The sequence below is a fragment of the Eleginops maclovinus genome, chromosome 6 (genome assembly GCF_036324505.1).
Source record: "Eleginops maclovinus isolate JMC-PN-2008 ecotype Puerto Natales chromosome 6, JC_Emac_rtc_rv5, whole genome shotgun sequence".
Lineage (NCBI taxonomy): Eukaryota > Metazoa > Chordata > Actinopteri > Perciformes > Eleginopidae > Eleginops > Eleginops maclovinus.
Genome location: NC_086354.1, coordinates 15699347 through 15722814, shown reverse-complemented (window position 1 = coordinate 15722814; position 23468 = coordinate 15699347). Strand labels below are relative to the sequence as shown.

General features: G+C 41.9%; 1 protein-coding gene across 1 annotated transcript in view; it reads right to left on the bottom strand.

Annotated features, from left to right (window-relative positions):
- Positions 1-8: 8 nt before the first annotated feature.
- LOC134866043 (PH domain leucine-rich repeat protein phosphatase 1-like) overlaps positions 9-23468 on the bottom strand; it is a 41730-nt gene continuing 18270 nt past the window's right edge. Inside the window, 17 exon segments of the mRNA XM_063885939.1 lie at positions 9-2688; positions 2803-3031; positions 3147-3341; positions 3806-3919; positions 4471-4601; positions 4726-4888; positions 5335-5535; positions 5849-6004; positions 6609-6704; positions 7374-7434; positions 7755-7957; positions 8931-9158; positions 10773-10919; positions 14500-14648; positions 15491-15616; positions 17322-17407; positions 17410-17517. Of these exon segments, the coding sequence (XP_063742009.1) occupies positions 1360-2688; positions 2803-3031; positions 3147-3341; positions 3806-3919; positions 4471-4601; positions 4726-4888; positions 5335-5535; positions 5849-6004; positions 6609-6704; positions 7374-7434; positions 7755-7957; positions 8931-9158; positions 10773-10919; positions 14500-14648; positions 15491-15616; positions 17322-17407; positions 17410-17517 (3722 nt within the window). The 3' untranslated portion in view covers positions 9-1359.

Below are 23468 nucleotides of genomic sequence, written 5' to 3'. Positions count from 1 at the left end.
AGCATGACTTATATTCACAAATTTAAAATTTATTATACCAAAGACAGGAACATCTGTGTTGTCTCTTTTCCATGTGGATATATTTGTTTGTATTACTGAACTTGACACAGTCATGCCGGTGATAACAGTTACTGTAGGAGGGAGCTGGGACTAATATTATGTGTGAGAGTCTGTGTATGTGTGTATGTTTGTGTGTGCATGCAAGTGTGCATGCAACAATCTGTCTATTAGTGTTCATTAGATACAGTGATGACTACAGGACATCACAATCAAACAAAGTGGAGCAAACCATGGCAACTTTGTGTAGTTATATTGCATGGAATGTTGGGGTTTCTGACCTGCATTTGGACATTAACATTTGTATGTCTGGGTGTGTTCGTGTGTGTGTATTGTACTTGTGGGTCTACATTGTAAGATAGAGAGAGGGGGTGACATCTCCATAACAGCAAATTAGCAAATTCTTGGTGAACCTCACGTCCTCCTTACCACTAAAACCTTCACCGACATACAGGTACGTAGTTCCTTTGAAAAGCATCAGTATACAACATTTCTCTTATTTACAATCATTGGAAAAAAATCACCATTTCTCTCAGAGAAGATTAGTAAAAGTGACTGAGTCACCATAAAGAGTATGCAACTCCTAGGAGTTAGTATTTCAAATTTCTACAAAAAATGTCTATGCCATTTTACAGGCCAAGAGCCAGGATTTACTGAAGAAATACAGTATTTTAAGTGCCCTATCTACAACAGTTAAGTGTGGTATTACTGGTGTACCATTCAACAAAGTTCACTGATAATAAAAAGATTATGCGTCTCTTTTAAAAAAAGTTCTTTCAGCAACTTCACTGCTTTCACATTAAAAGATATGGTAAGTTCTTACAAAACAAACAAACAAATCATGGAATTGTAATCCATATAAACAAGTGTTGTGGCGAGCTAATGCTATTGCAAAAAGACTAGTGTTGCAAACATACTCATCTGGTTGTCTAATGTAAAAACAACGTTACAGTCTTTGAGAAGGGAACAACCATGAACACCAAAAGCTGTGTTCACAGACTTCGCAAAAGGGTTGAGTGTCATTAAAGGGATCATTTGCTTTTTAAACTCTACGAGTTGTTTGGGTAAAAATGGGAAGGTCAAGTTACAGTGCATGGATCTGCTGATGTGGCTGTGTAGAGAAAAGGCTATTTAAAAAAGAAAAGAAAAAAAGAATGATCCAAATGTGCATTTTCGAGCCTCTTGAGGAAACATCTGTTTGTGTCCATGTTCGGAAAATCTGACTAGTTAGGTCAATGGTACTGTAAGCTCCTGTGCATGCTGCAGCTAGGAGTGAGATGAGGCTGTAGTTGTTGGTGTTGTTCAGAGAGGGGTGTCGTAGTAGTCTGTCGGCTGATCGGTCCCAGGCGGCTTCTGCTGTTTCTGCTGATGCTGCTTCATGATTTCCTTCACCTCCTCCTCCAGCTCAGGCGGGATGATGAACTGGTCATCTGGGTCGGGCTGCGCTGGAGCTGTGAAGTAACCCCCCGACTTCTTTGAGGGAGCATCAGCAGCCACCTCTATGAGGTTGTGACTTTTTTCCTGACGTGCCACCGAGCCATTTGCCCTCCTCTTGCCTGCAGACTTCCCTCCATCCCCACCTCCTGCTCCTGCTCCTACTCCCTGCCATGACTCATCTCTCTCTAACCCGTTTTCAGCCTCCCCGAGGCCCATGTCGACCCCTTCCTCCAGGGGCTCTGGGGTGCACGGCGGTGGAGGGGGCGGGGGATGAGTCAGAACGGTGCGCTCTTGGCCAGAGGATGATGGTAATGATGTTTGGGGTGATGAGGAGGAGGAGGAGGACTCTGCTTTGAGACAGTGGATATCTGCCTCTACTTCCACACGGCTCCCGTTAGAGAAAACACCAGCGATGGGCTCCTCGTCCTCGCTGTCCAGCCCGTTGTCAGACAGGGCGCTGGAGAAGGTGGCACTAGACAGCTGCCTCTGGAAGGAGCCTGCTAAGCATGCAGGATGGAGGGCACAGCAGCTGCGGGAAGACGGCAGCTCTGAACCTGGGAACAGGTACTGGCAGGGCTGGGTGCTTGGGTGGGCCTGTTGGTGCTGCAGGGACAGCGAGTGGGCCTGATGGTGCAGGGGGAGGTGTGGATGGTGGGGCTGCTCGTGCAGCAGAACCAAGGAGCTCTGCGGTGGCTCATCCGATGAGGCTGTGGAACCCACCTCGCTGCTCATCTCGCTGGTGCTGATTTCACTGCTGATTTCACTGCAGGAGGAAGGCGGCACTGGCAGGGAGCCGTCTGAGGGCCGCTCCTTGATGGCAGAAGATGATGGGGGATAGGGGCCCAGGCCGGGGCTGGGAGGTGGCTGGGGAGGCTCAGAACAGCAGCAGGAGCAGCAGTCCTCACTAACACTGAGCTGGACCACAACAGCGCTGAGGCTGTCTGTGCAGCCGTATCCCTGAGCCAGCGTGCACAGCTTCTTAGCAGCAGCCAGGCCGTCAGGGACGTTTCGAACAGCCTCCACTGCCTCAGTGGGAGACACAGCATCCCACAAGCCCCGGCTACCCAGAATGAAAAACTCATCCTGGGGGGTGAGAGTGACTGTCTGCACGTAGGGACAGGGTATTACTGATGGATAGAGGAAGGAGTATCCCATAATTCGCGTAGAGTCTGTCACACCATTCACCTTGTTGTCCTGTAGAATAGAGTATGAACATCAATATGGAGTTTATGCACTTTGCATTTTAAATTACATTAATGTACTTTACATTGATTTCAATGTACTTGGGATTCTTTCAAGGATGTCTACCTCAGTGATGATAGCCCTGTGCTGCCTGATCCTGCGGTATTCTTCCTCAATCCCAACATTTTGGAGCAGTGACAGCGACAATGGCTTTCCATCACGGCACAGGATGGCCTGGCACTTGCCCACATTAGCAGCTGTGAGGGTGAAGCAGCCTCCGGGGTCAGTGGGGTCATGACGTATGTGACACAGGGACGCTGAGCCACCCAGTTTCTGCCCAGCAGTTCCCAGTTTTCTATGGTGGCAAAGAAAGAGTGAACAGAGTCAATATTTGAAAGGTCTAGTCTCAAAAGAGGTTTCAAAAAAGTATGAAGTGTAACAAGAGGACATCTGATAAAAAGGTTATGTACCTCTGCATAACGAGGAAGGTGTTGGTCATGTAGTCCTCTGCGCTCTTGGTCTTGTGTATCTCTTCTGCCAACACATCATTCATTGTGCACTGCAACAAGTAGGGCACCTCGACATTCCTGTCTCCATCGAACACGCCATAGAGAGCCTCACGACTCCCGCAGAAACTGTTTACTGAAAGAGCGGCAACACACAGTCTGAAAAACAAAACAAAAGAAGGCCATGTCATTATTGAGTCATGTTTTCAGTGAGGAAACAACAAGGGATTCAAAAATCATCTGTTCTCCAAACATTGATCTACTACTTCAATTTCTAATAACCGTGGGGGAAAAAAACGATGGTTATTTGACTGTACAGCAGAACTTCAATCATCAAAGTAGATGCGTTTGAACAATTATGTGGAGACGTTATGTGTAATTGCTCAAATCACTCCTTTAGAAATCACTCAAAAAGTGTTGAATTGACATTTTAGCCCATACAAAGAATTCTGGCATGGAAGTATGTATGATTCATTTTTCCAGTAGGCACTGTTTCAATATTTCCTTCGTTTTAGTCCTCTGGCTTTAACAATGCACGTCCTCAAGAGGTCTGGATTAGTGTTGCTTCACTGGATTCGTGTGAAGGTGGTTGTTTTTCTTGTCATTGACTGAATTTGACTCACTTATTCTTAACGCCCGAGGCCTCTGTGTAACCATGACTCCACACAGCAGGCCCACCAGATGCCTCATTCGACGAGAAGGTTGGAGGCGGATCAATACGGAAGCAGCGGATATTACTGAAAAAACAACAAAACATACAATAGATGACATTTACTGTGAAGACACAGATTTTGTTTTTACTTTTACAATGGTTTCTATCATTAAAGTTTAGACAATAATATAAAAAACTTAAGTTATTTGGGAGACTGCACCATAACAACAGCAAGATGTTGGTTAGGTAAACAAAGAACTGTATGTAACAACAATACATACATCTCACATATTTATCGTTTAATACAATAAGCAGTATTTTATTTCACTGTACAGTTTTAACATATATTTTTAGCTCATTTTATTATTATATTTTATTTGTATACAATTTACTTGAACAATAGTCTTGCAGCTTTCTGTTGCACTACTTAATTTTTTTCTTCTTGCCGTATTTTTATATATTTTTTAAATTTGTTTTATTGTTTTATGTCTTTTATATGTTTATGATGCATTGTTGCAGGACCCAAGGATTTTCATTGCTATAACTACAATGTAGCATGGCAATACTTCTGTGCAAAATGTACATTATAGTCACACTACAGTAACAAAAGACCTAGAGAGACAAACAATGACATACTTGAGCTGCTCGAGGGTCTTGTGGTCCAGGTTGAGACGGGGGTTTCCAGTCAGGTCCAGCTCCTGAAGCTTGGGAGGCAGATTCTCTGGTAGCGTGATCTCGTTGAGCTCATTACAGCTCAGATCCACACACTGACAACAGAGGAAAAGATGTGAACACTCACACACATGATCATACAGTTCAAACTGGGGGGCTCATACGCCTACTGTACATTAAGATGCACAGATATTTCATGACGCATTACTACTGTCTTACTTTCATCTCCATCAGCTGCATGACCTCAGGGAAGACCTCGATGGCGTTGGAGTGGGCGATGAGTGTGTGCATTCGCCGGCAATTCATGATGGTTGTGGGCACTGTCTTCAGCATGTTTCCACTCAGGTCCACCTCCTCCAGTTCCTCCAACTTGGCCATTTTACTGAAGAACGAGGGGGAGCATCGGGTAAGTTCAGTAAGTAAAATGATGATAAATCGATTAGCTAATGGGTCATATTCTATGGTTAATGCACCTCAAATTAGCAGATATACTGCCTAGTGCATAGTTTTTGGTTTTTGAAATAATAATGATTGTTCATTTAATAATATTAGTTTTAAAAATAACTAAAGAATTTTCGAAAAGTTCTGTATATTCATGCAGTACATTTCAAACTATAGTGCATAGATTAGAGATATATATCGGCCAGCTATCAAAGGGTAATATATTGGTACTAATGTTGGCCACAGAAATGTCAGAGACAGAGTATGTATGATGTACATACAATGTCACAATTACATTAATTGTATAGTACATTGTTAGCTATAGCCTAATGTAAAATACAGTCGAGTGAGAAATAAAGTAAACGTAAGATAATACAAGTTCTTTACCTGGCTGGAAAAGTCTGGAGATGGTTGTAAGCCATGTGCAGAACACGAAGGTGTGTATGGCCCGTTAGCTGGGGTACACACTTATCTGTCAGGCGGTTATTGGTCAGATACAGTTCCTGCAGGATGCTGTGGCTTTCCTCTGATAGGCTGGATGGCGGCAGGTGCTCAAGCTTATTGGCTGACGCATTTACACACCGTAAGCTGAAAGCAAAAATTTAAGTAGAGGGCTCCTTTAAACAGGGATATGAAAAAAAGTTGAGTCACTTTAATTACAAACTTCCACATGGAATCCTACTTCTATGACCTCCCATTAAAACCTCCCCCTCTCCCATACTTACCTTGCTAAGTTGTTTTTTATTGGCCTGTCATCACTGCCCTTGGCTATCTTGCCCTTGATTAAAATCCTATTCATAATTTCTGTCCTTCATCTCAATCTTTTTTCTTCACTTAATCTTCTTGTGTCGGGTGCATTAGTTGATACCAACAAATCACTTCAGCAGATGATTAATGCTACCTGTCAAATTTGAGGAACAGGTTGCAGGGCAGCTCCACCAGTTGATTGTGCTGTACGTCCAAAACCTCCAGCAGAGGGCGCTCCACTCTTTCAGGCAGCTTCTGCAACTGGTTATGTCCTGCACTCAGCTTCCTTAGACTGTTGCTGCATAACAACCTGCCACATGAAGAATATACAGATGGTTGGGTTAGTACTAGAACATTAATGATAAACAAATAAACTGTTCTCAACCTATAGTGATGTACAGACGTATAGATGGACGCATTAATGACATAGATAGATGGTGACGTTGTTGGTCAGGGAGAGACACATGATTCTTCCACACAATTGGTATGACATGAGTGGAATTTAGGCTGGAACAGCCATGGAAATTATGAAATGTACAGGGTGACAACGGGAGCGAGGACGAGAGTATGAAAATGGAAAATAGCAGGGCCTCTAGTGGAGCCTGCAGCAGAAATTCATCATTCTGACGCTTATTGGGTAAAAAATAAATCTGCAGGCATGAGGGGACCCGGGGAAGAGAGCAGAGGAAAATGAAAATAGAGAAGCAGAGGGAGGAAGGTTGACCAATCTGGAATCTGACCTTCTAAAGGCAGTATAAAGAGGAAGAGGATGGCCGGAGGTCACAGGCTATCGCTGTGATTTATGAAGCCCTATGGGGGATAGATGACTGTCCGACAAAGGGCATTGAGAATAACTCAGCACTGTACTCCATTTACAGGCTAACAGAAACATTTCCTGAGAGGGAGAGACTCACCGTGCCGGGAGCTCAGCGATGAGGTTGTGGCTCAAGTCCAGAACTTCCAGCTTCTTTGCTTCACAGAGCCATTCCGGCAAAGACTCCATATGGTTCCTACATGAGGACAGGGGGCGATGATGATGATGATGAATTACGCTCAGTTTGTAAAGCGAGATGGCTTACATTTGATATAATGTACCAGGATATTGAATGTGCTTGAATTCCCAACAGTCCTTCTCTAAAATCGACAAGGCAGCAACTTTAGCTCTGATTGAAAAATTGCTTTTTTTGTCTCCATACTTTGGTAACGTAAGTATCAGCAGTGTTGTGTTTCAGACCAATACATCATTTTCAACTCTAAAGAGGTCTTAAAAGTAGTAGGAAATAAAAACTAAATTTCAGCTCTTAAAATTAAAGCAGAGTTCTCTTTGTTGACCTTCTAATTGACCACAAGGACGCTATTCGAAGTGGACTATCAGTAACATAACAATTAGAGGTCATGTGAAGGGTCATGGCTGAAACGGTTAAAGAGTGACAGCCCTCTAACGTCAACATTCGACCACCACACTTTCAAAGATCTATTTAGCAAGTTCTTTGGCTACTAAGTTCCTAAATCTTAAAAGCTAGTTCTCCTATTTCCACTGAACTGTTGATGCTATCCTGAGTATTTTAGGGCAGAGAGGACATACTGTAAATGAGCAACATTTTTTAAAATACTTTCCCAATTATAGCTGTCCTTGTATGTCAGTGTGTGTGTACTTGTGTGTGTGTGATGTTTCTCACCTCGAGATGTCCATGTAACTAAGATTGGAGGGCACAGGACTGACATCCAGTTGCCGTATCTCTGTAGGGAGAAATCCAAACACATTAACCTACAGCAAGGACAGACGCGGCCTATTACAAAAGCAGGTAGATGGAAAATGGAGGGAAGCGTTTAAGAGGGGGTGGGGGCTTCTTTAATAACAAGTTAGAGATGGATGATGGAGAAAGACAATGAAACTGCAGCACTGACTTAATTGCACAGAAGGGGACAAAGTTATATAGAAGGACAAAAGAGTGACATCTGTCGAGGTGGGATAGAAGTTATTTGGATTTCAGTTTAGGAATGGTGGTGAGAATGTCTTTTTTTTATCCACACATTAAAATCCTGCATGCCAAACCCACCGTTGTTGGAGGCGTAGATGCCTTTGAGCAAGCAACTCTTGGTCTTGAGGCAGCCGATGCGATTCCTCTCACAGTGAAGCACCTCCAGCCTGGGGAAGACCGAGGCGTCCAGTTCCGTCAGCCTGTTATCCCTCACGTCCAGCTGAGTCACGTGTCTCAGCAGGTCAGGCTCATCTGGCACCATGCTGGAGATCTTATTCAACCTGACAGAGGGAGCAGGGAGGAGGCAAAGGTTCAGCTCCAATTGGATCAGGTTGAACTGCACAGGCTGTGGCCTTTCTTGCAAGGCAGGGAACATGCCTCAGGAGATGGCTGATATACAGTGCAGCAGCTACTTGAGTTCAGTTTAGTACTCAGTCGTCATCATTTATGGCAAAATAACTGAAATAACTCTGATTGTTAAACGATCACCAGAATTTGGATTATATATTCAGGCTAAAGCATCAGCCATCACATAATTGCACTGGATGTCTTGGTTAAAAGGCAATAACTTTTGATGGTTAAATATGAAAGAAAAGCTAGTCTGGAAATAAAAACAGACAGAAATGAATTTAAACTACTGGTAGGAATTAACTCTGTTAATGTAAGAATTTTTTTTAACAATATTGAGTTACTTATATTGGGTTATTTACTTTTTGTATTTTATAGTTATGTTTTCCAAGTATTTTTAATTGACTAATCATTCGGCTTGTCTGGACGGGTTAACAGGAAATACGTCAACAGAAACAAACAGCTGCAGCCCTCATCATCCTCATCAGGTGATCTTTGCCCAAACAGGTATGCTGGAAAACGTATTTGCTGACCTCGTCCAAGCAAAGTCAGAAGGGGTGAAGTATTAACTGAAAAATAGTGCAAGTCACTCCAGCTCTGTGCTTTAGCTAACAATGAGGAGACACCTGAAGGAGCCACTAAAGGCAAATGATTTCCTCATTCCGTGCCGTCTGGCTGTCTGTTCGTGTTTTGGCTTCCTCATGATGTTATTCTTTCTATCAATTATGGAATAACAGATTTCATTGAGTACATGGTTTCGGAAAAAACACAACAGAGGACTTTACAGGACACTTGTTAATGACATAGTTCTCTAGCAGATAATTCATAATATCCCGAACATAATCTTGTGATCATGATTTATCTTCTTTTTATGTCAAAATGTGTTAGATGCCTAAATTGCCGTACCTTAGATCGATGTGTTTGACTCGTAGAAGTCTGAAATTCTGCAGTGTAAGTGTTTCCAGGTTGTTTCCAGCCATGCACAGCTTCTCCATGGAGGTTAACTGCTCCAGCACCTGTGGCACATGCTTGAACTGGTTGAAGGAAAGGCCCAAGTAACTCAGTCTCTGGAGAGAACCCAGCTCTTTGGGCAGCTCTTCTAAACTGTTGCCGTCCAAAAGGAAAGTCTGCAAACTGAGAGAGGAACAAGATATCAGACGTTTGACCATATCATGAGAGAAGTGATTGGCAAGATGGCAATTTAACAAAGACAGTTTTTTATTTGCACACCAAGTGTAGCTAAGGACCAATGACACTGTTAACTAGAACTTGCTCCACAGTTTCAGCATTTTTACTCAGTTCACTAAATGTCCAGCAGATGACAGTAGCGGCATAGATGCCCTACTGGCCACTACAGGAATTTACAGGCATACCAGATCATTCCTGCAGATTAACTTCTCATCTAGCCCTGCTACAACCCACAGACCTGTTAGATAAATTCACGATTAGGTTTGACTTTAAAGCACAGGTACTTTCCATGAGCCAGTACTGACCGAATCACTGCCTTAATTTATGTATTCGCTTATGTCATGGTGGTGTAAATTCGACCTAAAAATGCATTAATTATTATCTTCAATAACATTAGTTCATCCGCCTTTTATATTGTTAGATTTGTTGATGTATTTTTAACGAGTGCTCCTTTGCCCATTTTATTTTATATGTTATTCTTAACTTTATTGGTGGTTTTTTTACTGGAGCTTGTGTGACTGTTTTATTACATATTTTATGCAATGCAAGGTGACCTTGACTAGGATTAAAGGCCCAATTCAATATAATGTATTATTATTCATTTTTTAATATCTTTATTTTTTGCTGACAATCCTTTAAAGAATGAAAAAACTAATTTCCACAGGCAAGGCAGCTCAACCAACATTTAAAATGATCTGAGCATCCCCATAAGAACAAACTGGTTATCTGCCAGGTAAATCTGATTTGTTCAATTCTCTTTTCATTTTTCACCTAGAAATAAACCTGTGATTACTTTGAGAGATACAGTACAAATGTCACCCAGCAAACCTATTATAATACCAGAACCGATTGACAGCAATCTAATTCAGTGATCCTTCAATGAGGGGTCAATACTTTACTGACAGTAACGTACTCAAGAAATGCAGGACACATTTCCATTAAAAAGTGAAGAAGTGAGCCAAAAGGAAAAAAAGGATGGTCAAAACTGGATTTTCCTCAACAGGTTTGACCAATAAGAAACTAAACAAACTAATTGAAAATACTGTTAACCTTTAAAACAACAGCTTACTAGTAAATTGATTTGTCTAAACCAACAGTTAAACGCTGGACAGGCTATGAAAGGCAAAAAGCCACAAGCAAGTTGAGTCGTTGTATTTTCACATGTTAAAACCAGCGAGGTACACCACAGTGGTTGTTATGCCATGGACTTGTTGCTAGGTAACTCCTACATTTGGCTATGAGGTTGGTTTGTGAAAAGGTTCACTGGCTTCCCACCACATGAGATGGCATCAATGCATGCAAGCACTGGCCCCAACTCAGCAGTAAAGACCCAAAACAATAAGAGAAAGAGTGAAATAATTCCAAACATTATAAGCCAATAGCAGGGAAAGGTAAGGTAATCATAAGACACACAATACATTTTGGAATAACCAATAAAGGAGGAATACCTGGCTACAATGTGTTTGGCAAAGATTTCAATCCTGCAGCATATATACTGTTGGTTTTCACCTTAGTAAAACATCAGGTCTGTATCCTCAATAACTTCCTTGTGTTACTTACTTGGTCATGGCCCCCACAGAGCTGGGGACACAGGTCAAGTAATTACAGCTGAGGTTGACCTCAGTCAGCATGGGGATGTCACAGATGGCCGGTGGGAATTGACCGATGTGGTTGTTGGACAGGTTGAGGCTCCGCAGACGAGAAAATCTGGAAATAGAGGATAAAAGTGTTAATGAAACAAAAGAGGAGAGGAGAAGTTAAGAGGAGCTGAGAGAAGCAGAGAGTATAAGCAAGTGATTGGAGATGTAGTTGCATCTTGTCAACATAAATATTGCAACTGAGTGGAAGATATTCATACATATATTCATGAATATATTCATTGGCACTGTAGCAAAGTATAGCTTTCACAAGATTGGTTTCAGTGAAAAACACACACAGTTGGATTGAACTCACCCTAAACCCTCACATTTTAATTGTTTAGGAAACAAGCACAGCATTGACATCTCTGTTGTTCAATCAAACACTAGTGTCCAGTGGCATTTGGCATGGTGTCCAATGGCGCAGCGGCGACCTTTAGAGGGGTAAGCCCCTTAGAGAGAAGTCCTTTAGGCTGCAAAGACTACAAGCCAAAGCAGGGGAAATGACTCTGTGTCTTTATTTATCCGTCTACACACATAGAGACACACACAGGGGACCTGTTATCACCTATCATTTGCACAGCGAGAGCAGCTATGGCGAGCCGGAGATGGGCAGCATGCCATATAAGCACCGCGGGCAGGAGCAGCTGCTTCAACTGGCACGACTTGATTTACCTCCCTTTGTACACACAGGTTGCACACACTATAAATCATGGTGATGGAGAAAAAGGCAACCAAGACGTCGAGGCTATTGATTAGGGTGGCCAAGTAATTCCAGCTGAGGGTGACTCCTGCAGGCAGTGGGTGGGGGGTGTGTGTGGGAAAATGTCATTTCACCATTAACTCAAGCTCTGCAATCTGCTGAGTAATGCCCATGCCTCATCCTCTGACTCTCCAGGTCTGTGTCATGCTCTGTCATTCTGTCCTATCATGCTATTGTCTTTTCTCCTAACTCCTCTCCCGGTTGTATTTAAAGCAGCATTATTTATTTTTTATATGGTTATTGGATCATCTGACTATAGGTTGTGCTTTTAGTGATGCCCCAAAGAGAATTACATTACAAATATTCAGTTATGCTTTGGCATGCCTTTGAGCCTCTTTTAGCTCATTGTTTTGCTTTCACACCTCTCATATTCGACTATAACTAACTTAATATCTGGACTTAAGTAAGGCAAAAAAATGTGTCACACTAATTCCCGGCATCAAATAGCTAAAAGACAAAGTTAGCGACTAGCTTGAACCATAATAGAGCTTCTAACAAGCTGACCACCCATATATTTGACGTATAAGTTACCAAAGGAGTTGCATTCATCGGGTGGACAGAACCTAATAAAAGGCTAATGCTAATGCCGTGTTAATTCACAGCTGTTCTTTGGGCAAATACAACTTTGTCACATAACATCCCAATGGTGTGACAAACTAAAATCTGTTAGTGCACATTTAAAAGCAGTACCAAACAATATTTGTGATTAACTATAATCTGAATCAGCATTCCTCTCGGCTGTGCAGAGACATTCAGGCTGTTTTGGCATATTGTTTTAGTATTCCAGCCACAACTCCACTATCATCAGCCTCATTTCTAACTGTTGCAAAAAAAAAATATATATATATTTCTCAGGAGCTGGCAAAAAAAACATAATGGGAAAAGTGAGAGTGGATATTGGATTTATATTCATTCAGTGAGCAGAAACACACTAACTGCATGTTAATGTTGCTCTGTGTTAGCTGTACCTCAACAAGGAAACATTTTCACCATAAATCAACTTTTTGATGTAAAACGATATACCAATGCAACTTTACTTCTATCACATGGTCTTAAATGCTCCCTTAAATCCAATATGTTATCTTTCTGCGTCTTTTCTGTTGGACCACCTCCCTGTCCCTTGCCTTCTCCCTTTTTTTTCGTACTGTTATGTCCTTCATGAATTGCTCATATATCATACATATGTAAATAAACAGGCCAAAGGTTCAATCACATGCATGGAACATCACATGTATCCCCTGGGTGAATTGTGACCTCTGTCTGACAGAGGGATGCAGGGTGTGGAGGCAGTCCCATGCCAGAGGGGAGAGTTCATATCCCAGACAACTGATTATGTATATCTGATTGGCAAATCACCCACCAGCTAGTATTTGGCCAGAGAGAAAGGAAGAGGGAGAGGCATGCGGCAGGTTCACACATTCCATTCCTCTCGGAAAAATACAAAGCACTATGACCCCATGTTAGATGTCAGAGAAAGCCAGTGTTTATTCTGCAACAAAAACAAGCTCTCACACAAACGTCCACACCAAAACACAGAGCATTATTGTTCCTGACTCCAGCTGTTTTCAGTTAAATCTCTGAGGGGCAAAGCACATACTTAAATAACTCTGCTACATGTTTTTGTCAAAATGCCTCTATTTTTAGCTTACCATTCATCTCTTTCTCATTACTGACCCCTTTTTCTGTCATGCTGGGTCAAATGCGGATGAGCCTACTTACGTTTGGCAAAGATAAATGGCTATCTCCCTTGACCATCAGGGGAGCTGTGCCTCACTCACCCCGATTTTAAAACCAGATTTGTCTTTTGCATCATCATCTTTTTAATACTGGTCTTTATCACAAGGATTTATCCTTTAGAAAATGATAAATGATACAATCCTGACCTATTACTCTTTCACAATACTCTCAGAGAAGACAGACAAGTATGCCGGATAATGCACACAGTACACACAAACACAAATGATGTTCATTGCACTCATCTTAAGTAAGAACCAAACGCCATACTGTATCAGGACTTTGTATGCACTGACCCCAAATCTGTAGCCTGCAGCCACTTTTCTGTTGCATACAAGCAAGCAGCTCTCTCTCCCTCTCACATATATAGAAGCTCCATTCTGCAAACATTGCTAACACATACCCAAGCATCAGAATCACACAATTCACCCACTTGAATGATACAAATCTTCTGGCAATAATCTCCAGAAAGAAAGGCTCTGACAGGCGTGCACATGTACCACTGTGTGTATGCATGCACACACACACACACACACACACACACACACACACACACACACACACACACACACACACACACACACACACACACACACACACACACACACACACACACACACACACACACACACACACACACACACACACACACACACACACATCTTGGCTGTGGGCTTTAATCTGGAACCATGATAAGCATGCAGCAGATGGTGCCAACAGAGAGAGAGAGTGAGGGAGGCCACGCACATTAAAAGCCTCCCTGCGGTGTCATCTAGCCTTCTGGGCTCTGGGCTCGTTAGGCCTTGCCTGGTCCAGCACAGCCCTGGCTAGCCTTTTCTGTTCACCTCGTGCCAATGGCCCCAGTCCGAGACTGCTCAGGTCGATGGCGGGCAAAAAGCAGGCGAGAGCTAAAGATGGCAAAACCAGCCAGCCATGAACTGTTGCATCCAATGAGACCTCATTGTTTTCCTGTTGTGGACAATTGATGCAAAGCTTTGATAAACCTTGTCATGTCTCATCTTGCCTACACTAGCCCATCCAAACAACCCTAATCGCTTTCCTCTCCTCTCTTATCTTCCACTTCTTCCTGCTGCTGCTCCTTCTTTAGTTTACCCACAGGTGTGTTTACTGTAATTTTATGATGGCATTGTACCTCTGCAACTGCTGCAGCCGCTGGTCTGCTGGCAGGAAGTTGTGTTTGAGGTTGAGGTGGGTGAGGTCGTGGCTGTAGAAAAGGTTGGGAGGAAGCTGCTCCAGGCTGCAGCAGGACAGATCTACCGAGTTAATCCTCTGGGACACCATCTAGATGGGTGGGGGGGGGAAGCAAGAAGAGTGGAGAGGTAACAAAGTGAATGAGAAACGTGCAGTAAAACAGGATTATCACGACCACAAGACTTAACTGGTTTACTGTGTAAGTGTGTGGGCTACTGCTAAGTGGGCAAATGTCATTCAATAGCCAATCTTCTTAGGATTAGGGATTCAGAAGAAGTAGAGGGAAAGTCTGACAGGTTAGTGACCTGACATCATACATTACATCATCCTGTAATCTAGTTAACTGCAGGTGCGTAGGGCAGTTAACCTACCATTTGTTAGTCAAATTTTCAGGATAACACAGGCTGACCCAAAAGGAAATGATAGGATAAACGTCCACCTGATCTTAAAAGAGAAAATCTACACCCTGTGAATTTGAGGTTTTCAGAAACGAGTTAGCTGGAGGCTTAGCAGTTGTCACTGAGGCACGTGCTGCTTCTATCCAGCTTCTATTCTGAGTGGCCCACTGGGTGCTGGTGACATGCATGTCCCTGTTCATATTTAGAGAAGAGTTTTTTTTGGCTGTGGCCTACTTGAGTTCAAATAAAAGAAAGAGGAGAGAGCCACGAGTGTTGTTACTATGTGTGAGTGTACTCAGAGACACTTGCTTTTTCTACAGATCGGACAGAACTGCACAGCTCTTTGAATCTCACTCACTAACCCTTCATACAGGCAGTGGAATTGTGGTGGGTGCCATATTATACTTTTGCACTTGCAGTCACGCATGTTCTTATATACAATGCAGCTGACCCGTAAGTAGCGCCTGAGAGCACATGTTGATGTTCTCCCTTTTTTATTTTCTATAATTCCCATGCATTTTCTGCACACAGTACCTTGGCAGCGTGTCGGTGCCAACGCAGGTGCTCCGTGAAGCTGTCAAAGCTGACGTAGTAGGTTTGACTCTGAGGCCCTGCCGAGCTGAAGGCCAAACAGTGATTGTGCTTCTTCACCTCCTCCACCTGTCCACAGTACACACACAGGAGTGACATTACAGTCTAAAATGTGAGATCTCAGACCCCTTATGAATACAGAATGATACGATTAAGTTTAAAGTCACACAGTAAAAGAAAGCTGAGAGGAAAAGCTGACACATGGATGCCTTCATAGATTAATTCTTATTTGAAACAGCTTCTGTTGGAGGAAATAAGATGCTTAATGGCTGCAGGGTAAACATTCAGTCAAGCAGAAGCACACATGACAATATAATGTATAAGGCATGGATGGTCATTTTATATATAGAGTATGTGTGTGATATAAGCACAAATAAATCTGTGTGAAATTGTTTTTAGACACGCAGAGTCTCACTCAAGCACATGGATTCTGTGAAAGAATACATAACTGGTAACTGTGTTTGAAAGGAATAGAAAACAATCTCAACATACATGCAGCGGCAAGTGACTGGATGAATAGTAGACTAGAGGTTACGTGCTGTGTGAAATGTTTAAAAACTGGGTGAGGCATAGTGTCCTTTTGTGTAAGGCGGGCCGGTAGAAATTGCTTTCCAGGAGAGCTAATGTAGTGGCCATGCAGATAAACAGATCCATAAAGCTTTTAAAAAATAAAGGTTGGGAAAGAGTTCTGCTGGAAGACAATCGTCCGTTTTTTTATTACTCCCCATATGAAGGCACATTATGATAACGGTAATACTTAATGTTGGAGAAATTGTGGATGTCAGACTGCGAACCACTATCATGTTTTTTTGGGAATGTGAAAACATACAGAGTTATTGGACAGAAATACATGAAGCAATACAGACTATCCTTAACACAAAAATACCATTCGATTTTAAAACTATATATCTGGGTTCTAGTTCCCCGGCAGTAAAACGTATAGATAAATACTTATTGGGTATATTGCTGGCAGCGGGGAAGAAGGCGCTGACCAAAAGGTGGATGACGCAGGTTGTGCCTACCATAAATAATTGGATAGATGTAACAATGACGATTTCACGATGGAAAAGATCACTTTTTCTTTAAACCTAAGGATGGGCATATTCCTACAACATTGGGAAAAATGGACACAATATGTTAAACCTCTTAGACCTGATTTTGTAAAGATAATGACTTGAAGGAACACCTTTAGACTTTACATTCCCTTTTGATTTTATAAATGTCGGAATACTTTATAGCAATGTATTTTCTGTAGCATATTAAGCCAAACTGCTACGAGCATTTCAGTTTCTTTTTTTATTTTTACTTGTCCCTCTCTAGATGCATATAGTTGTTTTGTGTTTGCTGTCATGCATAACTCTTGAAAGGGGAGAGAAACAAACCTTGGACCAATTTGAACTGTGATGACTTTGACAGTCTATATTGCTGGCACAAGACACTTTTATTTTATTTCCTTTTTTTTTGTAACTCGTTTTCCCCTGTTGCATGTTTAGTTTGTATACCCATTTGTGCCACCTATGTATGTCATGACAATGTCTCCTTTGAAACAATAAAAATAAACTAAATAATAAATAAAGGTTGTTTTTAGGGAGGAACTTTAAAAAGGAAGAGAGAAATAAGGCTACTTGAATGCCATAGTGATCCATTACACTGAACATTATGGCATTATGACTCCAGATTAGAATTACAAAAAACATCCCCATAAAAAACCAGGGTGAGAAAAACAGACGATGTGATGCCAGTTGTGCACTGTTGTGGTGTGACGAAGACATACCTTTCCTCCAATGAGCGGCAGGATGTGCATCTTCCCCGTCTGGCTCTCCTTGACAGAGGAGACGATGAGGCAGGTGCCACACAGATGACCTGCCTTCTGGTCCAGCGGTTGACCGGCAGCTGGAGCTTTCCTTTCCGAACGTTGTATGTCCCTGACAGCTGCACACGCTCTGAGTTCTCAATGCTTGAAGGCTTCCCTAGAAGAAAGAAATCGTATAAGAGTTAGCACTGTAGACTAACACATTTCAGTACATATTTGTAGTTATTGTTCAAGGAAAATAATGAGCATTCCACCAGTTAATAAAAATACATTGCTTCTTTTTTTTATAGTAATCATTTGCATGACAGGCCAGGTTGAGACTTACACACAATTGCGCTTGGAGCTAAGTGATAACATCAACAGGGTAACAAGAAAAACAATGACAACACAAACCTGCTGATGTTCAGCAGGTTTATAAAAACAAATAAACATTGAGTATTATTACTCAACATAAAGTATAGTGTAGGAAAGCAATCTGTTTTAAAGGTATTTGTTTACAGAACAAAGAATTGGACGAATTACACTTTGAGCTGCAGACAATTTCCAATAAATCTAATAGTTCTTGTATTTTAACAGGGACAAGGTACATTACAAGTAATGTGGTAGCTGGCCACTAAATAAAGCAACCAAATGATAAACAAGGCTGGGTTAGCATAAGATCTAAATACATTCAGAGCAACTGCAACTTTGCATATGGAATAAAATATTCTCGATTAGAGTTCAGCTTAGCTCTAAATTAATATACTTAGATTCAACAGCAGGTGCACATCTTTAAATTATTATTTTACGATTAGTGAGTTTCCTTCAGTTTAACCCATCTGCCGGCCTTCTTCCTGACCTGTTCTCTCGCTTCACCACCAGCCTGCCAAACCTGACAGTCAGGCTGCTTATCAGGCGTTATGTCAGCAAGGCTGTCTTATCGTTCTGTCCAAACATCCGCCTGCTTTCTGTCTAACTCCACCTCCGCAAAAAACTTCCCTGGGTTGGCATGGGCAGTCCTCCTCCTGACATTTATTTTCTATCCAGCTGCCTGACTTTCACTTTCTCAATTCTATGAAAGGTTTTGTGTTCTTCCGCCCGCAGCATGTTTTACCGAAATGTTTTTTCCCATTCAGCCAAGAGATTCATGCCGTGGTCTACAAAGTTTTCTCTTCCAAGCGACAGATGGCATAGAAAACGTCTTTATATACTGTGGTCTTTTCTACACTAGCTGCATCCATCCTTCACTGTCTCTTTCACACATGTTTCACATCACCAAACACATGAACTGAACTGAAGCAGTGGGGTTGTGGAGGTGAGTTAGAGGGAGGCAGAAAGAGTCAGAAGGGTACAGCAAGTGTGATCCTACACACTCTCTCTTGGCTTTTCAATAATTTAGATCTTTCACATGCTGGCGGGAAAGGCTAGCGTAGTAGAGTAGGCTATGCATGCTGCTCCCATCTAACACACTCAGCAGAGTTAAATAACATCCTGACAAGAGCTCTGCTTTGCACATGTGGCTAAAGCTGAGGTCATGACAAAACATACATATTTTATTCTTCAGATTTTCACTAACATATACAGCACACGGCTACATTTTAAATCCAGGGCAGCTACTGAGTCCTGACCTTTGCTCTTGGCTACGAACTAATCTTGTGTTCACAGCAGAATAATTTGCCTAGCTTGCAAAAGGATATTTGCTTTTAATTAAATGCTGAGTGTGTAACATAACACACTGTTGTTCAATGTTGATCAGGTGTCATGTTTGATGTGTGCAATATTGATACGCGTAAACAGTAGGACTGTAATACATAACTACAGGGCATGCAGAGGAGCACAAACCTCGGAAAAAACGTGTAACGTGCAATATTAAATGCAAGGTAAAAATAAATGTGGGTTTTAACTGCTATGACATAAGTGGGTGGTTCTTGGGGAAAATATATGTGTCTTCTATGTAAAGGACTTTTTATAGAACTGCAGAGACAATTTAAATATGGCACTTTTATAGGAAATGCAGATTTGCTTTCCACAAAGCTGTGAAGCTACCCTGTATATGACAATTTAAGTAGCATAACCTGTTTTTCATAATTTCTCTCTGTGCTCTGGCAGTCTGCCTTGGTTTAACAGCAGTAAAAAAAAAAAAGCTGCAATCACCATCTACAGAAAAATATGGATTCATATTTATTAATGAGCAATTGGGTTATCAAAGACATCTGTATTTTGTATACTGTATTTAAAGGTTAATGAGCAAATTACAGCTGAAATTCCATTCAGCATTATATTATAAGCAAATTCACCCAAATCAACAATAATATGATACAGTTGAAATGAAAACTAAAGTAAAGTCCTACTTCTTGATTCCTTCCCAATCCATCTTTGTCCAAGATTTCCCCCAAATATAAGAGGTGTCTATTCTAATGTTCACTTTCAAATCAGTGGTTTAGATAAATGGGTTAAACTGGGGACTGAACTGTCCATTAAGAGGTAACATGGGAGGTGAACGATAAGGAAGGTGAGATTAGGAAGCATACTAGATATCACTTTTGAAGGAGTTTTACCAGCATGTGTCTAAAAAACATGAAACTACTTTCTAATGAATATGTTGTTTTTATTACGAGGCTATTTAAGTTTATTGAGTACAAAAACCACTTACATTTAATACCTTTTTAAAGATATCTAAGATTTATCACAGCATAATAGGTACATCTGAATCGTTAGTACCAGATTTAGGCCAAGAGCTATCGTCCTCCAAATTTCCTTCAAATCCATGTACCATCTTGCTAACAGACAGACAGACAAACTGACTGGTGTCTCTGAACAGACTGGTTACCCCCTCCCAACTTCGCTGGCTGGGAGAGGTAACCAGCAGGCCCATATTTTTGGGATTGAGCTTGGGAAGGGGGTATGGGTTGCATCAGACAAATTATTCACAAGCTTTTAGCCTCAATATGTCACATGGGCATATTCCTACTATTTTTAGGCCTTTTGTTGGAACGTGCTCTCTCCCACACTAGCATATGCACAACCACCAACGCTACTCCCCTTCCCACTCTTCCCCTCGATGACATTCACACACACACTAACACAGTGACAGTGATTAACCATCTCCATATGCGCATCCATATAACCCCCATGTTGATGGACTAATATCAGCAAGATGTACTATAGTGATAAAACAATACAGACAGCATAAGTGGGATGCTTTTGTGATGAAAGAAGTTTGAAAGATTCTCCTATACGGATGATGCCGTTTACAACCGTAACAAACAGACGTGCGATGACTGAATGGAGGAAGACGCTTCAGTCTGGTCATGGGAATGCACAGTGGAGGAAGCAGGGAGATGGGTGTGACGCCCACGTGAGCATCCTGTTTACAGGGGTGGCCAGAGTGAGGCAGGATCTCTCGGTAACCCTCCAGCAGAAGGAAGGAAATCATAAGAGTCAGTTACTTTATTTCAAATGTATGAACCATAGGCCACCTACACACGAAATATTCCAAGCAGGGACGATGTTAGTCATGACGGTCATCCCATAATCTACGGGGGATGCATGACTTTTAAAATAATAGACCGACCCTTCAAGGTGGGTGTGTGTGCAGAAGTTGTTCTATTCCTAGACATACTGTATGTGCGTGCAGGAGTACAGTAGTGTGTCTTGCTTACTAGTGATGGCTTCCTTCCTTTTTCCCCAAGCTCAGGAAGAGTGTTTCCCCTCCACACTTTACATATCACTGTAAACACACACACACACACACACACACACACACACACACACACACACACACACACACACACACACACACACACACACACACACACACACACACACACACACACACACACACACACACACACACACACACACACACACACACACACACACACACACTGCAGTCACTCTCAGATAAAACCTCAACCTAATCCAAGATAGTACAGCTTTTAAACTCAGTAAAAGGTTTGTTCACACCAGTATATTTTATAATACGGAAACATCCTTAGCTTGAATACACACTTGACTTCCTTGTGTGTGTGGAATCACTTTGTCTTACTATATAATCCACTCAGTGACAATAGAGCTATCCAGGGAGTCCTTGCGATGTATATTAAAAACAAACAACAGTCAAGCCAATTGTAACCGAGAAGACTTGCCTAATTGAAAATCATGGTACTATAATACTGAAATATACACTTGAATGCAGCACATCCGACTACGGAAAACCAAGTAGATGAGATTTATTGTGTTGCCTTTAAACATACAGCCTCATAACCTTAGAGCAAGTGTTGTATAGCTAGTGTGTATTTTTATTGTGTAATCTTTGCAAAAGTCAATCACATAAAAGGAAACCACTCTTGCTTAAAGTCAGTATTTTGAGCTCTTGTTTCCACAGTCAGGCTATAAAGCTCCCTCCAGATGCCCTGCTGCCCCCGTTATCCATCATTGTTTGTGATCAGTACCAACCCGACCTCTCTCCATCCATCTTCCAATTTAACAGATCACTATTTTCTTCTGGCCTTTCTCCGTTATAACAAGGACACATCCCTGGTTAATCACCCTGCCCTGCTAAATGCAACCCGACATCAGCACACCTCTACTACAGGACTGGGCATGATGCACCGCAGGGCATCAATGACCCACATAAGTCACAGCAGAGCACGAGCATGCATAGAAACTCACTTCCTTATTCTATAGGCAGTGACGGATCTTATGTACCGGATGGCAAGACTCTAAGACTTATAAATGCTTCTATATTGGGCTCTTATATCTACAGGATCAGCTTTTTCCCTCCCAACCTCAGGATCTCAGGAATTACCATTAGGAAGCATTTGTAAGAACTGCGATAGGAGACATTATCAGACAAATATCAACAAATTATGTGTTTGAGCTATTAACAGATAAAAAGCAAACTACAGTTGAGGACAATAAGTAGAGAAGGGATATAGAAAGAGATGTAAGACAGAGCGGTGCCAGCTGTTACTTTGTGACACAAATAGCTACACTGTCCTTCTGTTACAAAACACACACACATGCGCACACACAATGTCAAACAAATCTACTGTAAGATGTGTGTTTGCAGGAAAGGGAGGAATGTGCTTTCCTACATCTGATCAGCTATGTCTCTTGGCCCAAATCATCCGGCAGTCTTTTCCCCATCTCTGCCCCCTCTCTTTCTCATTCTCTCTGGATGACTTGCACTGATTACTCAGATCCGAAGTGACAGGCCGTGTTAAGCCCACCGTCCGCTCAGACAGCAGTTGAGGAGTCCTCCTGTAAGGTGGCAAAGGCCGTTGTGGGTGATAGACTGTGCCCCACATCTGTCTGCACATTACACTCTACCTCTCTGCAGTTTTTACAACAACCCACATTAACTGCCAAGTGCACACACAAAATACAGATTTTCTGGAAAGTCAGAAAGTGTAACAGTTTCTAGATAGAGAAAACCTTAAGAGTCACCTCCAATCGACTCTATTCAACACATTTGTTACCAGGTGCTTCAATACATTTAAGTTTACTACAGAAACGTCACTGTGGCAGAAACCCCCCTCAATTGTTATCAAAACCCCACGCATTTCCTATCTAATATCTTTGCCGGATTCTTTCATCAGCAACCAAACAAGAAATGTCTGTCTATAAACAAACAAAAAGTTGTGACTGCTATTTATGGTATGCAGCGCTGTTCAGAATGCGTTTTTACCATGCCAATGTTCTGAGCTCATTCGAAACAACGACCAAGTTGTTACCAAATAAAGAACAAGGTATAGGCTAACGTACTATCACAACTTTTGCCAAAGACTGGTAAGCCAAAAGAGTAGGCCTAATGGTTTCATTTAACCTGAGTAGAGGCAAGCCATGCCATACCATGCAGTGGAAATGCGACTTTAGTGGCTTCTTAATCGTTAATACAGCCTCTTTAAAAGTTCCCAGATGACGTCACACAAATAGGGTCCAAGGACGGAAAGGGGTTGCCTCCTCTGGGACTCAGGAGGCGTTGATGTGTGTAATGTGTCAAGCTGTCCCTTGCTTGAAAGTGATAAAAAGATCTGTTATGTGTTTGCATGGAACTGGATGGGATGTCATGCATTATCGGGACACGGCAAAGTCAACGTCTGTCTGTATGCTCTGACTTTGAAC